The sequence below is a fragment of the Myotis myotis genome, unplaced genomic scaffold (genome assembly GCF_014108235.1).
Source record: "Myotis myotis isolate mMyoMyo1 unplaced genomic scaffold, mMyoMyo1.p scaffold_m19_p_4, whole genome shotgun sequence".
Lineage (NCBI taxonomy): Eukaryota > Metazoa > Chordata > Mammalia > Chiroptera > Vespertilionidae > Myotis > Myotis myotis.
This window is the reverse complement of record NW_023416346.1, coordinates 37,597,238-37,619,536: the sequence shown is the minus strand read 5'-3', so window position 1 is coordinate 37,619,536 and position 22,299 is coordinate 37,597,238. Positions and strand designations below refer to the sequence as shown.

The 22,299-nt window shown below is 38.4% G+C and overlaps 1 protein-coding gene across 13 annotated transcripts in view; it reads left to right on the top strand.

Annotated features, from left to right (window-relative positions):
• Window positions 1-22,299, top strand: part of STAG2 (stromal antigen 2) — a 156,839-nt gene that overhangs the window by 74,169 nt on the left and 60,371 nt on the right. For 10 of the 13 annotated variants that reach the window (XR_004967015.1, XM_036306018.1, XM_036306017.1 and 7 more), the window contains 5 exons: window positions 44-122; window positions 5,187-5,348; window positions 13,314-13,410; window positions 17,934-18,010; window positions 19,447-19,651. Coding sequence is in view for 12 of the 13 variants with exons in the window: in XM_036306018.1 (XP_036161911.1) it covers window positions 44-122; window positions 5,187-5,348; window positions 13,314-13,410; window positions 17,934-18,010; window positions 19,447-19,651 (620 nt within the window). In the remaining variant the exon portion in view is untranslated. Of the gene's footprint in view, window positions 1-43; window positions 123-5,186; window positions 5,349-13,313; window positions 13,411-13,751; window positions 13,817-17,933; window positions 18,011-19,446; window positions 19,652-22,299 lie in introns of those variants that run through there. The other 3 variants (XM_036306025.1, XM_036306029.1, XM_036306026.1) reach the window with 3 other exon arrangements.

The following is a 22,299-nucleotide window of genomic DNA, read 5'->3' as shown; positions in this document are numbered from 1 at the left end:
TTCTAAGAAAGGTTTTAAATAATTGCTTATCTTTCTGTCACAGGGAGTCAGAAACACATTTTTCTTCTGACACAGATTTTGAAGACATTGAAGGAAAAAACCAAAAGCAAGGCAAAGGAAAAGTATGTACAGAATATGTGACTTTGTTTTGATTTTCAAGGCCTTTATATATGTATTAGTTATATCTCAGATGTTTTCGCTCTTAAAAATGCCTTTTTTTCTGATTGGTATGGTAAGCCTTCTGAACACATGCGGTTTCTGGGCTTCTGTCTAGATCAAGTATCTTTTGATTATCTATTTTCACTACTGTAAAGTAGAAATTAGTACATTGTTGTTTCTAGTAGTTCATTTTGTGAAGCATAGTGTGCTAAGCTAAATGTGATATTCTGTTGGCTTTATTTTTATTTACCCACGGGTAGTCAAATATAAAGCAAAGCAGTAAATTTCTCATTCTAAAGCACGCTAAAAATGTAACCTACAATCAGTTTATATCTAATGGGTTAGAGTGGACAGTAGTTATAATGAGTAAAACTAATGTTAAGTGACATTCTGAGTCAATAGGATACAAGTTTAGAATATGAGTGGGTACCCTGAGGGTTCTGGATAACTTTGCTAGTGGTCAAATCATTTTGCTATTTTAGAAAGTACATTTGACTCTGTGCGTGTCTGTAAATACATTGTGCAAAATATGACTTATTTATATGTTTATTGATTTCAGTGAGGAAGGGAGTGGGAGAGAGAGATAGAAACATCAATGATGAGAGAGAATAATTGACTGTCTGCCTCCTGCACACCCCCCAATGTGGGTGGAGCCCACAACCTGGGCATGTGCCCTTGACCGGAATCAAACCTGGGACTCTTCAGTCCTGGGGCCAGTGCTCTATCCACTGAGTCAAGCTAGATATGATGGTGATTTATTCTTTAAAATTTTTGGTGAACACACTTTTGTACATAATACCTATGTATAAACATGAACATAGAATTTTACTTAAATTAATTCATACTGTGCAAACTGTTTAATTTGCTTATAAAACCTAATGGTATGCTGTCAGCAGCTTTCCTATGGTTAATTTTTTTCTGTCTGTAATTTTTAATGATGTCATAGCATCCCATTTGGAAAAATATTTTTATTGATTTCAGAGAGGAAGGGAGAGGGAGAGAGAGATAGAAACATCAATGATGAGAGAATTATTGATCAGCAGCCTCCTACACACCTGCTACTGGGGATTGAGCTGTGACCTCCTGGTTCATAGGTTGATGCTCAAACACTGAGCCACTCGGACGGTGCCATAGCATCCCATTTTATGTATGGACATAATTTTTAACTAGTTCATGGAATACTATTTTATGTTTTTGTTTGTTTGTTTTGTTAACCCTCACCTGAGGATATTTTTTTCCCATTGATCTCCAGAGAGAGTGGAAGGGTAGGGGGAGAGACACAGAGAAATATTGATGTGAGAAAGACTCATGGGTTGGTTGCTCCCTGACCACAGCTGGGGATCGAACCTGCAACCAAGGTATGTGCCCATGATTAGAATCGAACTGGTAACCCTTCAGTCTATGGCCGATGTTCTAACAACTGAGCCAAATTGGTTAGGTCAGAATACTATTTTAGAGTGCACATAATTCATTTGTTTCATAATTTCATGTGCTCTTTTAGTCCCTTAAAAGTAGAAGTTTTGAGAGAGAGAGAAAGTGTGAATGAATAAAAATATTAACTCATGACTATCCAAAGACAGTCATAATTCTAGTGGGTAGTATGGTTATTCATTAGAAAACTATTTTTGGCCCAGGGGGCGTGGCTCAGTGGTTGAGTGTCGACCTATGAACCAGGAGGTCACGGTTCGATTCCTGGTCAGCACACATGCCCGGGTTGAGGTCTTGATCCCCAGTGTGAGATGTGCAGGAGGCAGCCAATCAATGATTATTTCTCATTACTAATGTTCTATCTCTCTTTCCCTCTCCCCTTTTCTTTGATAGCAATAAAAATGTATTTTTAAAAAACACCACATTTTTGTTTGGAACCATCTTGCAAAACTGAAACTCTTCTTTTGACTTTGATTTAATTTGCACATTGGGACAAGACTCAGAATGACAACTGCATAGAGGACTCCCCAAAGTTTTTGTGCTATAGTTTGGTTAACTTTACCCACTGCTATGAGTGAGGTGTAAGGGGTCAGATCAGGAGTATAATAATAACTATTTTGATGTTTGGCACTATATTATGTATGTTCCATGCACTCTGGTAATACATGTTACCTCATTTAATATTTGAACAACTTTGTGGATTAGAAAACTTCCTTATTTTATGAATAGGAAACTAAGCTCCAGAGAACTCAGTGGTTAAAGAATTTGAAGGTGTTTTAAGTCCACCATAACAGTGATTTTCAACTGGTATGCTATAGAATGTTTAGAACATGTAATACCTGACTATTTTAGTCAGGGACATTGACCCCTTTTCCCTTAGATTGTCAAATAAAAAACAACAGCAGCAGCAAACATAACAATATCAGTCTGATGTGAATGCCCTGTCTTGAACCATAAATATCCTATATAATAAAAGGCTGATATGAAAATCGACCAAATGGCAGAATGACTGGTCGCTATGACTTGCACTGACCACCAGGGGGCAGATGCTCAACTCAGGAGCTGCCCCCTGATGGTCAGTGTGCTCTGACAGGGGGAGCGCCACTCAGACAGAAGGCCTGAGACAGGCTCATGGCTCACAGCTGGTGAGCGCAGCAGTGGTAGTGGGGGAGAACCTCTCCTGCCTCTACAGCAGTGCTAAGGTAGTCGGACTGCCAGCTTAGGCCCACTTCCTGTTGGACATCCCCTGAGGGCTCCCGGACTGCAAGAGGGTGCAGGCTGGGCTGAAGGACCCCCCCGCCCCCCCTGCCCAGTGCATGAATTTTCGTGCACTGGGACTCTAGTATAGTTCATATAATAGAGTTGCATCTTACTGGTCATGTTGCCTAATAATGTTATTTCTGATTGGTTAATTCTTCGTACCAGAAATCCTTGTATACAAGTATAGGCACCTGATTTTTTAAATGGCACTTTGGAATAAAAGGGCAGGTAATTATTATTTTTGTCATATCAGCAAGATATATAATACAGCTTTTGGTGTGCCACATAGTTTTAATAATTAGTTTATGTTTGCCATGAGATGAAAAAGGTTGAAAATTGCTGCACTATAATATACTACCTCATAGTCTTTTTTTAGAGCTTTTTCCCCTCTAAATGATTGAAACTGGGTTAGCATGTTTACTTCTTGTACTTTCCTGTATTATCACTCTGTGTACATTATTTTTCCTAGCACAGCATATTCACTGAGCCATTTCAGTTGTACTAATTAGTTTTTCATAGCAACAGGGAATATTGAGGCATATGATAGATAAATTGCAAATATATAGCTCCATGTTAATTAACTTTAACATTTTATACTTTTCTAGTGTATTCTTTGTAGTTGATCTTTTCTTTCACCCTTATCTTTGAAATTCCTTTTACTGGGGACAAAAGCCTTTCATTCTACAATTAAGAATTAATTACTTGGGTTCACAAAGACTGCATATCATTAACGAAATAATGTAAATTAACCAGTAATTTCTTTCAGTTGTTAGTAAGGTTTGTGAAGTAGTTAAGAGTAGAGTGGTTTTGGACTCTTAAAGGAGGAGAAAGGACCCTTTATTAAGCAAAGTATATAAGCATACGGGTCGTCAGTGGAAATAAATTTTTAGACCTGGCTGTAGATAAGGGGTCAGCGAACTGTGGCCTATTTTTGTACTGCCTATGAGCTAAGACTTATTTTTACATTTTTAAAGGTTTGTAAAAATAAACAAAGAATATATTTCCTGTCTGGCACTTTACAGAAAGTTTGCCAACCCTTGCTCTATGTCATAGAAATGTGTTGGTCTAAAAGAGACCTTGGAAATTCTCTATTCTAATCTGTAAAGATTTTAGTATAATTCTGGCATTTTAGAATGAGAACTCTGATTTTGGGAATGACTTGTTTTTCTATAACAAGATATAGAAAGCTGTGGAGGTATTTTTTACTTAGGCATATAGGCAACCTTTTCACTGATTTATGGAGCCCCCACCCCCAATATTGACAATTTTCTTATAAAGGGGTTTGATTTCCATAGTGTTCACATAAATTGAATTTTCATGATAAATAAGTGTCAGAGGAGGGCCCAGACAATGAGGTTGATACACCTATTTTTATGCTGTTTGGAATTCCTTTTGTGAGTGCACTCTAATGATTTATAAGGACTAAAAAATAGGTATTAAGCTAAAATGTTAAACTAAGTATGAGTTACTTATTTGATAAAGCAGCAACCCTATGAAGTAGGCACACTTTTATTATTCTCACTTTACATTTTAGAAATCTCTCTGAAGCACAGCATGGTTAAGTAACTTGCCTAAGATCACTCAGTTAATAGGAGTAGAAGTTTGGCCTTACGAAGTTCGTCAGTGTTCATAGGCTAACTACAATGTCATGTGAGGTTCATGGTAGTATAAATGAAAAAATTGATAACACAAAGAGGCTATCACACCATATAATTTTAAATAATTTTTAATATATTGATTTTAGAGAGGAACGGAGATGGAGAGAGAGAGAGAGAAACATCAATGATAAGAGAGAATCATCGATCAACTTCCTCCTGCACACCCCCACACTATGGATTGAGCCCGCAACTTGGGCATGTGCCCTTGAGTGGAATCGACCCTGGGACCCGTCTGTCCTCAGGCTGACTCTCTATCCACTCTGCCAAACCAGCTAGGGCACAACCATATCATTTTATATGACATGTATGCCACTTCCCTTTAGGTTTAAGCATGATTATGTATCCCATCAGCTGTGTCTTTAGTTTTAAAAATATATATACCTTTATTGATTTCAGAGAGGGAAGGGAGAGAGAGAGAGAGAGAGAGAGAGAGAGAGAGAGAGAGAGAGAGAAACATCAATGATGAGAGAGGATCATTGATTGGCTGCCTCCTTCATGCCCCACACTGGGGATTGAGCCCAAAACCTGGGTATGTGCGCTGACTGGGAATTGAACTGTGACCTCCTGGTTCATGGGTTGATGCTCAACCACTGAGCTGTGCCGGCCAGGTCTGCTTCTTTAGTTTTAATTTGAACTCTCAAACATAGTGATATAACTTAACCAACTTGTGTTTTTGTGCAGACTTGTAAAAAAGGCAAAAAGGGCCCAGCAGAAAAGGGCAAAAGTGGAAATGGAGGAAAACCTCCTTCTGGTCCAAACCGAATGAATGGTCATCACCAACAGAATGGAGTGGAAAACATGATGTTGTTTGAAGTTGTTAAAATGGGCAAGAGTGCTATGCAGGTAATGTTTATTATGTTCTCAATTTATTTTGAACTTTAGTGAATTATATAACATATATCCCTGGTTTTTCAAATTGTGTTTAAAAAAATTCTAACACTGATCATTTGAAAAAAGCAACAAATTAGTTAGAAAAGTAGGGATGTATATTCATACTTAAGACTGTTAAGCTGTGCTTTACATCATTTTCTATTGCATTATTTTCTTTTATTGGCATATAATAATTATTTGGTCAAAAATATGCTGATATAAACCCTGATTATGAGGTTTCAATTTTCCATGAATTTATATAGCTGCCATCAAAATATGGAGTCCTTTGCCAATATAGAATTCTTGGTTGAGTGACATAATGTAACCACTATCCTCTTTAGTGAACTGAATTATTTTGATCACTTGTCTATTGCAAATTTGATTACTTGTGTTGTTTCTTAACAGAAGAGTAAAAAGTTATGACCATGTCAAATCATCCTAATTTTGTTTCTTCATAATCTTAAGACAGTAGCATTTAGGTTTTATAATGGATGCATGCTAAACCCATATGGTTTTTAAATATTGAAAAAACACTGTACTCAAAGAATATACATGCTTAATAAAGTTATTTAATTTATGAAAGCTATAGGGAAAAATTTTTTTTTCCTTCATAGAATTAACAAATCAATAAAAGGCACACCTGGATGGGTTAGGGAGAACTAGCCATTTAAGTTTTTTGCTAATTAACTGAAATATAAATCTTATTTATTGATAAGGACTCATCTAAATATGTGCAGTTTTGTAAATGAATTTTTAAATTATTAATTGGGACTAATAAAGATCATTTTTCCATGTAAAATGATAAAGAATTGTTAGTTTTTAAGCTATCACCAGTTGTGCAGAACATTGTATTTTCTTACATTTGAATTGACCTTCATTTATTTACATATGGCTTGCTTTCATATGTTTGTGATTATGGTTTGGATTTAATTTCTTGTTTAATATCTTGAAAGATTTTGTGTGCACATTCGATATTTTTAAAGAAGAATATCTACGTTACTATACTATATTTAGTCATTCCCTAATTTAAAAAATTATCTCCTTTAGTTCCCATTTTGGGTTAATTTTATTGGAAGGGATAAATTATCTTATTTATATTATATCATTTAATTACTTTTCTTTTTATTATATTATACTTTTTCTCTATAATATTTGTTCAGTTTTGTTAATATAAGATCTCGACTTTATTCTAATTAGGCTATTCTATTTTTGTCTAGTCTGTAGGGTTTTTGTTTAACTTTTTGTCTTATCAAAAAGTTTTAGTATGAAATGTGAGGGGTTAGCCTTATATTTAATTCTTTTTGTTAATGGTATCTCAACATTTAAAGAATGAACATTTTTCTTATTTTAGTGTTGCTTATGGATTGTCATATATTAAGATTGTACCTCTAAGCCATTTGTTTTTCTGTTTCTAAATGTGCTTTCCCTCTTAAAAGCAGAATGTCCATAGTATATCTGTATTGATTCCCCTGAATCCTCTGTCCACCTTCAGTTTACTTTATGTACTTAATTCTTTGTATACTTCTACTTGCATTATTGAACACCAAATTTGATCAAGGAAGTCTCCTGTTTACAAACTTTTAAAGAGTTCTTCCTTATCTAACAGTTCCAGCTCAGATTTCCTTTGGGATACTCACTATTCTCCAGCCACAGTATGTATTCTGCCCCCAGACCCTTCTTCTTATTTTTCTCTGTGCCTGGAATAGCCCTTTTTCCTCCTTTCTATATCACATAGGATTGACTAAACCAAATGTCACTCTTGAGAAGCATTCTTGGGTTCTGTTTCCTTCTCCCATTCTCATTGAATGTATTTCTTACTTTTCCCTTTTCATTATAGCACTTGGTATATTGTGTTACAGTTATGCATATGTCTGAATTTGCTTCTATATTGTTAATTCCTTGATCAGGTAATGTGTATTATTCGTTTTTTGTATCTCCAAGATATATCTGTTTTAGTAATTATAAGTGAGATCGAGTAAGTACAAGATTGGCTGTTGGTTTTAAGCTAGTTCTTGCATTTTAAGAAAGAAGAAACTATGAATATGCCCCTAGTTCTGTTGAATTTTATTTATAGATAGTGAATTTTATTGAATAAGATTTGTAAAAATATGTTCTTAACATACTATTTGATGATTAAAATCTTAAAATGTATTTCAATGTGATAAGCTTGTATTTTGATTACAGCAACCTTATATTTCTAGTATAAATTCTATTTGATCTTCATGAATAACCTTTTAATGTGATGTGATCTTTTTGTAAGATTTCATTAAATATTTTTGTATCTTTATTAATGAAAATAACCCCTGTCCAATTTATTTATTGCTGCATAACAAGCTACCCCAAACTTCTATATATATAAAAGCCCAAGCGACCGTTATGACCAAATGACCGGAACAATGGGTAGACCGGTCGCTATGACCCACCCTGACCACTATGTGGCAGATGCTCAACACAGGACCTGTCCCCTGGTAGTCAGTGCGCTCCCACAGTGGGAGCGCCACTCAGCCAGAAGCTGGGCTCACAGCTGGTGAGCGCAGCTGCGGCAGCGGGAGCAGAGGCAGCAAGTGCAGTGGGGCGGGATGAGGTGCAGTGGAACTGTGCCCACCCCAGCTGGGCCTCCTCCCCAGTCCAACATCCCCTGAGGGGTCCTGGATTGCGAGAGGGCACAGGCCAGGCTGAGCGACCGCATGAGTCCATGCACCAGGCCTCTAGTAGTTATATAAAAGAACAACCATTTTATTATGCTTAGTGATTCTGTGGGCCTAGAATATAGACAGAACTAAATAGGGATGGCTCATCTGCGTTCCTATGCATGATGGCTGGGGCCTTAGCTGAGACAGCTTGATTGTCTGGAGGTGACATAAACAGTTAAGGACTATAATAATCTGGAGGCTTCTTTATCTATGTTTGGTGCTTAGTCTGCAATGACTTGAAGACTGGGCTCAGCTGGAACTGTACCTGGAAGACCTACAACTGGTCCTTCCATGTGGCTTCTGAGTTTGGAGAGAGTATCCTGTGCAGGAAGAAGTATCTAGTTCTCTAGTGCTTCAAGAATCCAATGCAGAAGTTGAATGGCCTGTCACCGAATCTTGGAAGCACCATTACTTCTCCTGCACTATTTTAGAGAAGGGACATGACTTCTTGGGGAAGAATGTCAAACTATTTAGAGCCATGCTTTATTTTATTTTTTTTTAATATATTTTATTGATTTTTTACAGAGAGGAAGGGAGAGAGATAGAGTTAGAAACATCGATGAGAGAGAAACATCGATCAGCTGCCTCCTGCACATCTCCTACTGGGGATGTGCCCGCAACCCAGGTACATGCCCTTGACCGGAATCGAACCTGGGACCCTTCAGTCCACAGACCGACGCTCTATCCACTGAGCCAAACCGGTTTCGGCTAGAGCCATGCTTTAAAACTCTCATAGTCGCATAATATATTCTGTTTATTTATATCCCATATATTTGGAATAATCTTAAATATGTTTCTTTTATAAATGTAGTTAGTTAACATAAAAAGACTGTTGTAAAACATAGAAAAGGACTGAAATCTAGAAAGTAAGTCTAGTTTTAGAATATCTCCAGTCAGTTTATCTGAATCAGGAAGATGATATTATCTTTTTCTTTTGTATATTGTGTAATCATATTTGTTTTTGTACATCAAATAGTACATATTCTATTCATTTTGTACCCAATTTTCATATTTACAGTTTTTATATATAGCTTTAAACATTTTCCCCTCCTGACTTTTAATTCTGTTCATTGGCTCTTATTTATCATCCTAATTTTTAAAATTTGATTTATTTAAAAATTGTTTTTTGCCCCAGCCGGTTTGGCTCAGTAGATAGAACATTGGCCTGCAGACTGAAAGGTCCCAGGTTTGATTCCCGTCAAGGGCTCAAGCCTGGGTTGTGGGCTCGATCCCCAGTAGGGAGCGTGCAGGAGGCAGTCCATCAATGATTCTCTCTCATCATTGTTTCTATCTCTCTCTCCTTCTCCCTTCTTCTCTGAAATCAATAAAAATATATTTTAAAAAATTGTTTTTAACTGTTTTGTGGTTTCCTTTTCTGTCCCCAAGGGAATCAAGTACTGATTTTATTATTTAGTTTTGGCCTAATTTTAAAAAATTACTAATTTGAGATATACTTCATATACCATAAATTCACCCTTGTAAAAAGTGTACTAGTAAATTCAATGGTTGTTAGTATATTCAGAGTTGTTCTGCTATCATCACAATCTAATTTTAGAATATTTTTCAATACCCCAGAAAGAAACCTCTTGCCCATTAGCTTTCACTTTCTGCCACCGGTCTAAACAACCACTAATCTACTTCCTATAAATTTGCCTATTTTGGACTGTTCATATAAATAGGATCATGTAATAAATGCTCCTTTTACAGTGGTTTCTTTGACTTTGGCTAAAGTTTTCAGGGTTCATCTATGTTGTATATGTTATAAATTCTTTTTTTATTGTCAAATATTCCATTGTATGAATATATGTTTATTAATTTATTCCTTAAATTTGGTTTGTTTCCACTTTTTGGCTAGTAAAACTGAATACTGCTGTTAAGAGTATTCTTGTAAAAGATTTTATTTGGACATGTTTTCATTTCTCTTGGGTAATATATACCTTAGGATTTGAGTTGCAGGGTCAATATGGTAACTTTTTGAGGAGCTGCCAAACTGCTTTTCCAAAATGGCAGCAGCATTTTATGTTCTTACTAGCCATGTTTTAGCATTCTGCTTTTTCTTTGCCAACATTTGTTATTGTCTTTATTTTTTATTAGTGGCTCGGTGCACGAAATTTGTGTACAATAAAAGGGAATTAATTAGAGGAAATATTTTAATATTGCTATTTGCCCTTTCTTTATAATAGAAGTGTCAAAGATGACAGAAAATTAGTAAAATGTATATTAAAATCTCCCTCCTGTCAGAGTCTGGAGTGCGGGACCCAGAGTCAAGTCCCTGCCCACCCGTGTGCACCTTGAAATTGCACAAGATCCAGACCCGGCCGGCCCCACCCCCATTGGGTGAGACCCAGACTCAGCCGGCCCCACACCCGTCAAGCCCCGCTGGGCGGGGGGGCACAGCCTCAGGTACCCCGTCAAGCCCCGCCGGGTGGGGGGTGCAACCTCAGGTGCCCCGTCAAGCCCCGCCAGGAGGGGGGGTGCAGCCTCAGGTCCCCCAGCCCGGGACTGGGGGCATGGCCTGAGGTCCCCCGCCCCGGCCAGGCGCTATGCAACCTCAGGTCCCTGCTGATTGGTCCTTATGGCGTCATGGAGTGATGAGCATTTGCATATTAGCCTTTTATTATGAATACTAGGAGCCCGGTGCATGAAATTCGTGCACTGGGGGGCGGGGGGGGGTCCCTCAGCCCAGCCTGCCCCCTCTCACATACTGGGAGCCCTCAGGGGATGTCCTGCTGACAGCTTAGCCCGGCTCCCTGCTCCCCTTGGAGCCGGCTACGCCCCTGCCCCTCAAATTGCCAGCTCCACCCCTGCCCAGGCCCCTCCGATCACCGGCCCCGCCCCTGCCTCCTCCAATCACTGGCTCCGCCCCTGCCCCCTCCAATCACCAGCTCTGCCCCTCGGCCCCCTCCCCCACCACCTGCCTGGCCAACAGGCCTGGACACTTCAACTGAGGGGACTGGGTGCTACCATCTTGTGGCTATGGGCGCCACCATCTTTGTGACAGAGTGATGGTTAATTTGCATATTACTCTTGTATTAGATAGGATAGGTATCCTAGTGGGTGTGAAGTTGTGTCTTTTTAAGAATTTTAATTTTATAAAGTATCTTTATTGGACCCCATTAAAGTATATCTCAATTTAGTAAATTTTTTAAAAATAAGTTTTTATTGATTTTTTACAGAGAGGAAGGGAGAGGGATAGAGAGTTAGGAACATCAATGAGAGAGAAACATTGATCAGCTGCCTCCTGCACACCCCCTACTGGGGATGTACCCGCAACCAAGATATATGCCCTTGACCGGAATCGAACCTGGGACCCTTCAGTCTGCAGTCTGATGCTGTATCCACTGAACCAAACCAGTTAGGGATCATTTAGTAAATTTTTAAAAAATCTTCACCTGAGGAGAGAGAGAAAAACTTTCGTTGGTTGCCTGCCTTCCACATGCTCCCTGAGTGGGCTTAAACCCATAACTCAGGTATGGCCCTAACCAGGAATCGAACCAGCAACCTTTAGGAGCACATGATGATGCTCAACCAACTGAGCCACTCTGGCCCGGCAGTATCTTGTTATGGTTTTGACTTCCATTTCCTTGATGGCCAATTACACTGAGCATCTTTTCATGTTCTAATAGCCATTTGTCTATTCAGAGCTCTTGCCTATGTTTTTAATTGGGTTATTTGTCTTTAAAATGATTGAATTATAAGAGTTCTTTATATGTTTTGCATAAAAATACCTTATCAGATATATGATTTGCAAATATTTTCTTTTTCATATTTTATTTTTTATTGAATTTATTGGAGTGACATTGGTTAATAAAAGTATATAGGTTTCAAGTGTACAATTCGTACAACACATGATCTGTATAATGTATTGTGTGTTCATCACCCCAAGTGAACACACCATTCCATCACCATTTATCCTCTCCTTTACCTTCTTCTACCTCTCCCCAATTCCACTTGATTTGCAAATATAGTGTCCCAAAAGAATGTATACACGCACTTTTGAATAATTACAAAGGCAGTGCTTATTAAAATATATTTCATTTTCAAAATTGACCTATCAGCTTTTAAAGTGTGTGTACATTTTAGCGGGACACCCTGTATTTTCTCCCATTCTGTAGATTCTCTTTTCCTTGATATGGAGTTTTTTGAAGCACAAAAAGTTAATTATGAATAAATTAAATTCATTTTTTCTTTTGTCTCTTCTGCTTTTGTTCTGATATCTAAGAAGGCTTTCCTTAATGCACAGTTACAAAGATTTACTTCTGTGTTTTAGGGTTTTAGCTCTTACATTTATATCTTTGATCCATTTTGAATTAATTATTAATATATGGTGTGAACTAAGGCCCAGCTGCATTCTTTTGCATATGGATATCCAGTTATCCTAGCAACATTGTTTGAAAAGACTAGTCTTTCTCCATTGATTTGTCTTGTCCTATTTGTCAAAAATTAAATGACCTTTAGTGTAAGATTTTATTTCTGGACCCTCAGTTTTATTACATTGGATCTACATATTTATCCTTACGTTAGTACTATAATTTGATTACTGTAGCGTTGTAGTAAGTTTTCAGGTCATGAAGTGTGAATCTTCTAATTTTGTTCTTCTTTTTCAAGATTGTTTTGGATGTTCTGCATCCTTTGCATTACCATAATAATTTTAGGATCAGCTTTCCATTTTCTACTATGAAACCAGCTGGGATTTTGATAGGGATTGCATTGAGTCTTTAGATCAATTTGGAGAGTATTATCGTCTAATAATATTAAGTCTCAAGATCCATGAGCTGTCTGTCCTTTCTTTAATCTGTTGTTATTTAATCTTCAGTTTGCCTTTCTTATTAATACAGGATTATCAGGGTTCACTGTTGAAAAAAAATTATTTTGTTCATTTCCTCATTGACCCAGGCATTCACTCCTTTAAAAATTTATTTTCATTCCATTTCAATGTTAATATTTAGTATAATATTTTAGTAAAAAAGTAATATGGGTGTTACTTTTAATATTTTCTAGGATATCTTTAGTAATGTCACTAAGAAATGAAAAAGTAATTATGCTTTCTTTATCAGGTGATAATTTTACTGAATTTGATTCTATTTTATGATTCAAATTTAACTTTAACTTTTTATGTACAAGTATATATATGTTAATTTGAAGTAATGTGATACCACGTAATGTTGAATTTTAATTACTTAAATCCAACTTAATTTTTAGAACATTTGAAAAAGCTAATGTTTTTTTCCCCCCTTTACTGTAGTCGGTGGTAGATGATTGGATAGAATCATACAAGCATGACCGAGATATAGCACTTCTTGACCTCATCAACTTTTTTATTCAGTGTTCAGGCTGTAAAGGTAAGATATATTTATTTTTGGAGCAGAATATTTTTAAATGGTCTTCTCTTTTTTGTTCCACCTAAAGCTATATTAACACTTTACATGGAAAATAATGCCAAGATATTGGATATCTTGCATTATAACCATACATAATATGTAAGAAAAAAAAGAGCAAAGAACATAGTAAGAAACTCTATTGAGACAGTTGTACTCATATGTGAAGTTAACTAAAACTTGGCAATTTATAATTGTTATGTTACTTTTATTAGATATATTTCCCACTTTCAGCATCTGGTTTTAGGAACAAAGAAATGGATTAAGAAGGGAGGAGGAAGATAATGAAGAGATACAGGTTCATATGGCAGGGAATTGTAAAGTTTAGGGAATTAAAAAGTACCATGAATAATAGTAAGTAATTAAGTAGGTAAGTAAGTAAGTAATAACTAAGTAAATAAGTAAGTTAAACAAGGTATTGGTGAAATTTCCAGTTTGTCTTCTCAAAGGTAGAGAAACTGGATTGGGAAGTGGGAGTTTTGTGAAAAATGTTTTTACATTGTGTAAAAATATTTTGAAGTAGAAATGGGGAAAATATAAAATACAGAAATATCTTCCCAGGTACAAATATTAGTTCAGATATTGGGCTGGAGGATAAAATTTATGTAAGTTCAGGATACATCCTCATGTGGATTATTTCATGAGTCAGTTAAGATCATGGGTAGGTTTTGATCTGTCCCATGTTTCCCTAACACTTGGCGCGTCCTAATTCTAGAAGATGCCCAGGGAAATAAATGTTACATAGTTTTATAAAGGTGCTGCATTTTTTAAAGAAAATGGCACCAAAAAACATGGGCATTAGAAATCAGGAGAAGGGAGGGTTGCTTAAAAATAGATCTAAGAAGGTAAGGTGCTAAAGAATGACTGACTTATATCTGACGAAAGAATTCCCAAAAAAACCCACAGTTTACTTAGGTTTATTCCTTTCATTTGATTATAGTCCTTAAAAAATACTGTCATTAGAATTGGAAAACAAGTAACATTGTAAGAACTGATGCATTTAAGATTGATCACAACGTTCAGTGCAGTGTGCATATTAAATGTTAGGTATATGAGACCTGATAAATATATTAACTTCTTCAGTCTATGATCTTTATAATGCCATTAATGTAGTCCAGTTTTCAGAAATTTAAAAAAATTGTCTTAACTTTAAAGTATAGAAACTTGCCTAGTTGTCTTAAAAGTTAAAAGTAGCTGCAAATCAATATTAGAAAAATCTGCTGACTGCTCAGAAAAAGTGTTGTTATAATGACAATATGATGAGCCAGATTAATTCTTAAAAATGAGATATATTAATATTTTGTCTATGCTTTGTCCATCTCTCTGCAGTAGAAGTGTATAGGGACCTGTTTGTTGTGTTAGGTACAAGGACCATGTCCTTTCTCTTTTTCTGTTTTTTTTTTTGAAAATGGAAGGTTAATTGCAGAACAACCGAGCAGGTGCCAGAAATAATTTGAGGACTTAAATTCGAATTTTTTTATCTTCAATATTTTCTGCTATATCATAGTTTTGTCAGTTTTAGTTTCCTAATGAGGCTTCTGAATTGTAGTTTTAAAACAAGGCCATAGTCAACAGCATTTTTTTCTTTATCCAATTCATTCATTTCCTGGCATCAGTGTGATTGTAAGTCAGAATCTTGCCAACTCACCATTTGGATATACCTTGTCACAAACCATGCTATCAAGATTTGTAAAAATTCAAAGTGTTGAAAACTTAAAGTATCAGATAGATTTAAAATACTGCCATAATATTTTTTTTTAGAATAAAAAAAGCTCCACTAAAGGAAATTTACCATATAATCAAAGTTAAGGTCATTAAGTACTTTCAAAACACAAAATTATTTTGATATATTCTTTTATAAATGAGTTAGAAACTTCTTTAAGTATATCCAGTATACTTGAATCTTTTCCTGTGGACTCAGGGATTGTCATTTTGAGCATCAGTTATTTTACTTCAGTTGTGCCTTCTGCAGCTATTGAGGTGCTCTGTGGTTGGTGATACTGTTGTTTCCTTCTTTCTTTCCTGCTCAACTGTTACTTTTCAATTTACCAGTTTTTAGAAGTCTTGCTTCATGTCTCCCACACTTTTAAGGCACTGGGCTCTGGCCTGGTGTTCTGGAGTTATATGTAGTGAGGTTTAGGGCAGTTATATGGCCTATGAGATGAGAGGAAGAGCTTCAGAATTGGACATTTGTCAAAATGTAAGCAGTATGTTTGCTTTGAGATTTATTTACATATAAATGTTTATTTCATAGGAATTGTTTCAGGGATTGAGTTACTTTGCGTCTAGCACTGCCAAGTTACAGCACCTGGGCATAAGTTATGGGAAGATATCTGAAGATTATAGCCATAACTCTAGATTAGAATTTTAAAAACCCTTTAAAAAGTTTTTTTGAGAATGTGTTTCTTTAGCCAAGGAAATGATGGTTTCTTCCAAATGTTTTAATATTTTTAAACAGGCATTTGGTTCTCTTTGATGTTGTGTTAAGTACGGGCGCTTTCACAGCACCACTAGAAATTGATCTCCCCTGCGGGTGATCAGCATGATGTAGATGAATAATGTCAGACAAATTATTTAACTTCTTTTCCTTAGCCTTATTTTCCTCATCTGTAAAGTGAAGATTATGTAGTACCTGCCTCATGGGCATGTTACCTTGGCTAATCATATGTGAAGTGGCTTGCTCATAGGAAGCTCAGTGGATGTTAGTTACTGGTCTACCCCTGCTGGCTTTGTTGTGCTACTGGAAAGTCTTAAATTGCATGCCCATAGAGAAGGAGGCTCAAGTATCAATTGTTCTTTTCAGGTTTAGGGTTGGAAAGAGAATATGATATTTATTGTTTTTAAATGTATACACACATACACGTACATGCATATACAGAATGTAGCTTGGCAGTTGAAATATCTAACTTTCATAATAAATTTAATCTTCCTATATTAAGACGTTCTTTTCTTAGATGTTACTATTTTTATGGTATTCCCAGTTATAAAACTGGCAAGGAATAAATAATCCATCAATAGAAATACGGTTTTTAAAATCTAATATTTTAATTTTTTAAAAACCTGACACCCCATCAGAGGAAATTCAAGTACATATCCTCCCTGCAGTATCTATTGCTTAAAACTTTTCTCTAGAAATTCTTATCTACGACTTAAAACTTTTCTTTAGAAATTCCGATGTGGCTCAGTTGATTGGAGTATCGTCCTGTACACCTAAAGGTGCTGTGTTCATTTCTCGGTCAGGGCACATGCTTGGGTTGCAGGTTCCATCCCTGTTTGGGGTGCATGCAGGAGGCAGCTGATTGATATTTCTCTCTCTCACATCAGTGTTTCTCCTTCCCTTCCTCCCTCTCTCTCTCTCTATCTCCCCCATCCCTCTGTCCTCCTCCCTCCTCCCTTCTTTCTCTAAAATCAATTAAAAACAAGACAAAATATATCCTGGATGCCTTTTTTCTCTCCTCCCATCCTCCTTTAAAATTCTGAATGTCTTTATCAGATTTCAATCTTCTTGTGAGGGTCTGAACTATAGCCATTTTTGACATAGCCATTCATTAGGGCATTTATTATATAATACTTAATATTTTCCTTCCTTCCCTTTCTAGGCTCATATATTTATTTATTCATTTATTTCCTCCCTCAAGGATATGTTTATTGGTGAGAGAGAGAGAGAGAGAGAGAGAGAGAGAGAGAGAGAGAGAGAGAGAGGAGAGAGAGGGAGAGAGAGAGAGAGACAGACATTGATGTGAGAGAGAAACATCAATCAGTTGCCTCCCAGAGAGAGAGAGAGACATTGATGTGAGAGAGAAACATCAATCAGTTGCCTCCCATATGCACCCTGACCAAGGATGGAACATGTAACCTACGTATGTCCCCTGACAAGGAATTGAACCTGCAACCTATTGGTGTATGGGAGGATACTCCAACTAACGAAGCCACCTGGCCAGAGCTAGGTTATTCTTTATTTAATCTTCCAACTAGATTATGGGCTTCTGGATGGGCAGGAACTACAACCTATGTTTTTATGAAGCTCTTTTAGAAAATTATGGGATGTAGTTGACATTTACATGGAGTAGTGCTTAATGAAGCAAACTGGCTAAAGTAAACTCTTCCTATTATTAATCTTTCCCTTGTTATCTTTAGGGTCTTCCTTACGGTTTTAAATGTTACCCTGAAAGCTGCCTCATTCTTGATGACGTATGTTTTATATTATAAAGGAACTAAGCCTGTATACATATTATAGGTGTGAGTAAAGTAAGTCAGGCAGAAATGGCGAAGGCTAGGAAGAAAGATATCTGTCGGAAGTATAGGGTTCTTGTAAACATTGAGATTGGGATTTGTGCATTATTTATAGGGTTGAGTATCACAGAGAAGGTCACTTGATGAAGAAGTACACCTTATTATGTGACTGTAGACATTTTAGTATTAAAGCCTGAAAAGTTCTCTTTATTTCTTTGTACCATGTATTAACTTCTCACACTTGGGAATTTCAGGAGTTGTCACAGCAGAAATGTTTAGACATATGCAGAACTCTGAAATAATTCGAAAAATGACTGAAGAGTTTGATGAGGTAACATTACTCTAAATGTTTTGATAATTTTATGCATGTTGATCTTGATTTACTCTTGAAAGTATTCTTTTTTTAAAATTTCTTTTTGAAAGTATTCTTAAATTCTGAATATTAGTGTCATGGATAAGAGCTTTGGCATCAGCTTCAATCAGATGATGGCTATGTGACCTTGGGCAAGTTGTCTTAGCATTAGCTTCATCATCTGTAACCCAGGCTTATCCCTGACCAGGAATCAAACTGTGACCTCCTGGTTCATAGATCGATGCTCAACTACTGAGCCATGCTGGCTGGGCTCAACGACCATTTTAAAAGATGTCAGACAAGAGTTATTAAAATAGCTTTGTTGATCACTAAGTGCTCTTAATCAGCCTCCAAATAGTTAAGATGTAATTATGAGTAATGGTATTATTTTAGCTTTCTAATATTAAATGTTTTAGTGAGAACCTTCTTACTAAAAGGAAACAGCTATTCGAGGTAGGAATCCTGATATATAGTTTGAAAATAATTAGAAAATGAAGTTGCTAACAACAATTAAGATATATTTTAATATAGTCACTTAAATGAGCCAATCAGAAAACATGGAAGAAACCCTTTTTGTGGAGTAGTATTAGGACTTTATTCTCAGATGCAAAATAGTACTACTTACATATGTCATAGCTTAAAATAAAAAATATTGTTCTAATGACAAAATTTGTTACAAAATTTTACTAAACTGATAAAATCATCTTAAGCCTTTATGATACTCTTGTTAGAAGTTCTTTTAGAAATTCTATGTGATATTGGTACCTGCCTTTTTTTTAAAGGACTTGTTTGTTTTTATTTATGGAGAATCTCACTGTAAATACATTGAAGAATATTCCACCTTTTTATGGAAGAGTATCTGGGGTCCATTTTTTCCAGGCTATACTAGCTACATTTCATTTCTTTAAAAAATTATCTGGTTGATTATGTCTGTTGACTCTTTGATGTCCTGAAGCTAATGAAAACATGCATGGTAATCTTTTGATTATTTAGAAATCATACATCAATCTGTTAGATTGCTGAGAATATGATTTCATCCTTTTGAATGCATTTAAAAATATAACTTTGGTTTGCTTTTTGTTTTAAAGAAATTTAATAATTGTATCTTTGCTTATCAGAATAGTGTTTTGATTTGATGAGAGGCATTTTTTTAAACCTCTGAATAATTGACAAATATTTTCATTGGTTAAAGTGAATTCAGAATATTCATGTGGTATTTAATAAAAGCAGAGATACTCTGCTTTTATTTACTTCTGCCTTTGTATATTGTTCTCCTGCCTACGTTGAGGATTTTATTAGAAAAGAAAGGTGAGATAAAGGAGTCATTTTAGCTTCTGTCTAGGGTATTTCAAAAAGAAGTAAAATTTATTGTCACTTGTTTTATATGAAATGGTTGTTTAAATTTTTTGTTTTAGGATAGTGGAGATTATCCACTTACCATGGCCGGTCCTCAGTGGAAGAAATTCAAATCCAGTTTTTGTGAATTCATTGGCGTCTTAGTACGGCAGTGTCAATATAGTATCATATATGATGAATACATGATGGATACAGTCATTTCACTTCTTACAGGATTGTCTGACTCACAAGTCAGAGCATTTCGACATACAAGCACCCTGGCAGGTTGGTATTTAGAAATATTTTCTGTGTATTTCCCAAGATTAGAGATGAAAATGATTTCCATTAAAAGAAATAATAGTGACAGAAATTAATTTTATTTATAAAGTAACCACTAGGAAGGCACCAACCTCTCCTCCAACCCCCTTGAATTATCAGGAATGGGATGGTATTTCAGTTTGGTTCTGTGAAGGCATACTATCCTATCTAATAAAAGAGAAACATGGTAATTAGCATACGACCGCTACCCTTCCCATTGGCTAATCAGGGCGATATGCAAATTAACTGCCAGCCAAGATGGCAGCCGGCAGCCAGGCAGCTGACGCGAACAGGGAGGCTTGCTTGCTTCAGTGACGGAGGAAGCCAAGCTTCCCTGCCTGCCTTGCCGGCCTCTCAGTTGCACTCTAAGCAACATTGTAAGAAATATAGAAGCTAAACAAAACCCCAGGCTTCAGCCAGCAGGACCGCAACATTGTTTCAAATACAGAGGGTAAACAAAGGCCAGAAACGTGCTTTCAGCAGCGGAGGTCTCATCGCTGGAGCCGAGCCTCAGAGCTAAAGCTGGCCCAGAATAAAAAAAAAAGGAAAAAAGGACAGGTTAGGAGCTTCAGTCACCTGCCAGCTTGAAAACGGCCCTCAGACCCTCTCCCAGGCTGGCCAGGCACCCCAGTGGGGACTCCCACCCTAAAGGGGGTGTGACCAGATGCAAACAGCCATCATCCCCTCATCCAGGCTGGCCAGGCACCCAAGCGGGACCCCCAGCCTGATCCAGGACACCCTTCAGGGCAAACCAGCCGGCCCCCACCCGCGCACCAGGCTTCTATCCTATATAGTAAAAGGGTAATATGCCTCCCAGCACCAGGATCAGCGGAGCAGTGAGGCCTCCCAGCACCGGGATCAACGTGACAGGGGGCAGCAACCAAACCCCCTGATTGCCCTGCGGCTCTGTGTGTGACAGGGGGCGGGGCCACAACCTCCCTATCCGCCCTGCTCTGTTCGTGACACGGGGGAGCTCCCCAACCCCCGGATCGCCCTGCGGCTCTGTGTGTGACAGGGTGCGGCGCCCCAACCCCCTGATCGGCCCTGCTCTGTGGGTGATGGGGCGGTGCCCCAACTCCCCTATCGGCCCTACTCTGTGAGTGACAGGGGGGAGCTCCTCAACCCCCTGATCAGCCCTGCTCTGTGCGTGACAGTGGGGAACTCCTCAACCCCCTGATCGGCCCTGCTCTGTGCGTGACACGGTACGGAGCCCCAACCCCCCTGATGGGCCCTGCTCTGTGCGTGACAGGGGGTGGCGCCGCCACCTCCCCATCGACCCTGCCTTGAGTGTGACGGGGCGGTGCCCCAACCCCCCAATAGGCCCTACCCTGAGCGTGACTGAGGGTGGCATCACAACCTCCCAATTCGCCCTGCTCTGTGCATGACGGGGCGGTGCCCCCAACTCCCCAATCGGCCCTGCTCTGAGCCCGACCAGGGGCTGCACCTAGGGATTGGGCCTGTCCTCTGCCACCCAGGAGCAGGCCTAAGCCAGCAGGGTGTTATCTCCCGAGGGATCCCAGACAGTGAGAGGCCACAGGCCGGGCTGAGGGACCCCCTCTTTTCCCCCCGAGTGCACAAATTTTTGTGCACCGGGCCTCTAGTTCTGTATAATAAAAGCCTAATATGCTAAGTGTCCCGTCGTCCGATCTTCCGTTCAACCAATTAAAGCGTAATATGCTAACGATATTCTAAGGTTGCTCAACCTCTCACTATGATGTGTGCACTGACCACCAGGGGATAGTTGCTCTGACCCATAGGTTGCTGCTAGGGTCCAACTGATTGGGACTGAGCGAAATGGGCCAGACACGCCCTGGAGCCTTCTCGTGGTCCCTCCCCGGCTCGCCAACCTCCCATGTCCCTCCCCAGTCCCAATTCTGCACTGGTGGGGTCCCTCAGCCTGGCCTGCACCCTCTGGAAATCCAGGTTGAGGGGACCCCCCCAAGTGCACCAGGCATCTAGTATTAGTATATAATGATTTTCTTGTGGTAAACCTATTTGAATATTATGTATTAGGTAGAGCTGCTATGTCTCCTGGCCTTGGTATAGTGGCCTAATGTAATAGTTGTTCTGTAGGGCCCAGTATCACAGCCTCCTGGATCACCCAAGCTGGGCACTCCAGATGTGCCCCCACCCTGTGGGGTGTGTACTCCCTCCTGTTGTAGTTAAGTCTTGATTGCTGTTGGCACCTCAGTGAGGGAGATTTACCCCCAGGCCAATTGTCTATGAGGAGTGGAGGACTGGTTGTGACCACTGTGGAGTATCAGCTGTGCAGGGGTCCACCCTATGAAGCAGGATTTACTTTAGTGCGTTTTTGGTGCCCACTGAGTCTGCCCTTTGAGCATGTTTCTTTTGGAGGTGGTTAGGTGGTGCTTTGACATGATCTGAAGCTGTCCACTGGGTGCACTGGTTCTGGGGCCTCCTGGGAGGTACAGGCCAAGGTCACTTGCCAGCTGTGTTCTGCCCAGGGTCTCCTAGTATGTGCTACAAAGCATCTGTAGATGGCTGCTACTTCTGCTGGGCTTGGAAGTGTCCAGAAGAGGCCAAGCTGTGAATCAACGCTGGCTGCTGGTAGTGTCAGGCCTGGGGCTACTTAGTGAGAGTTACGAGGCATGCAG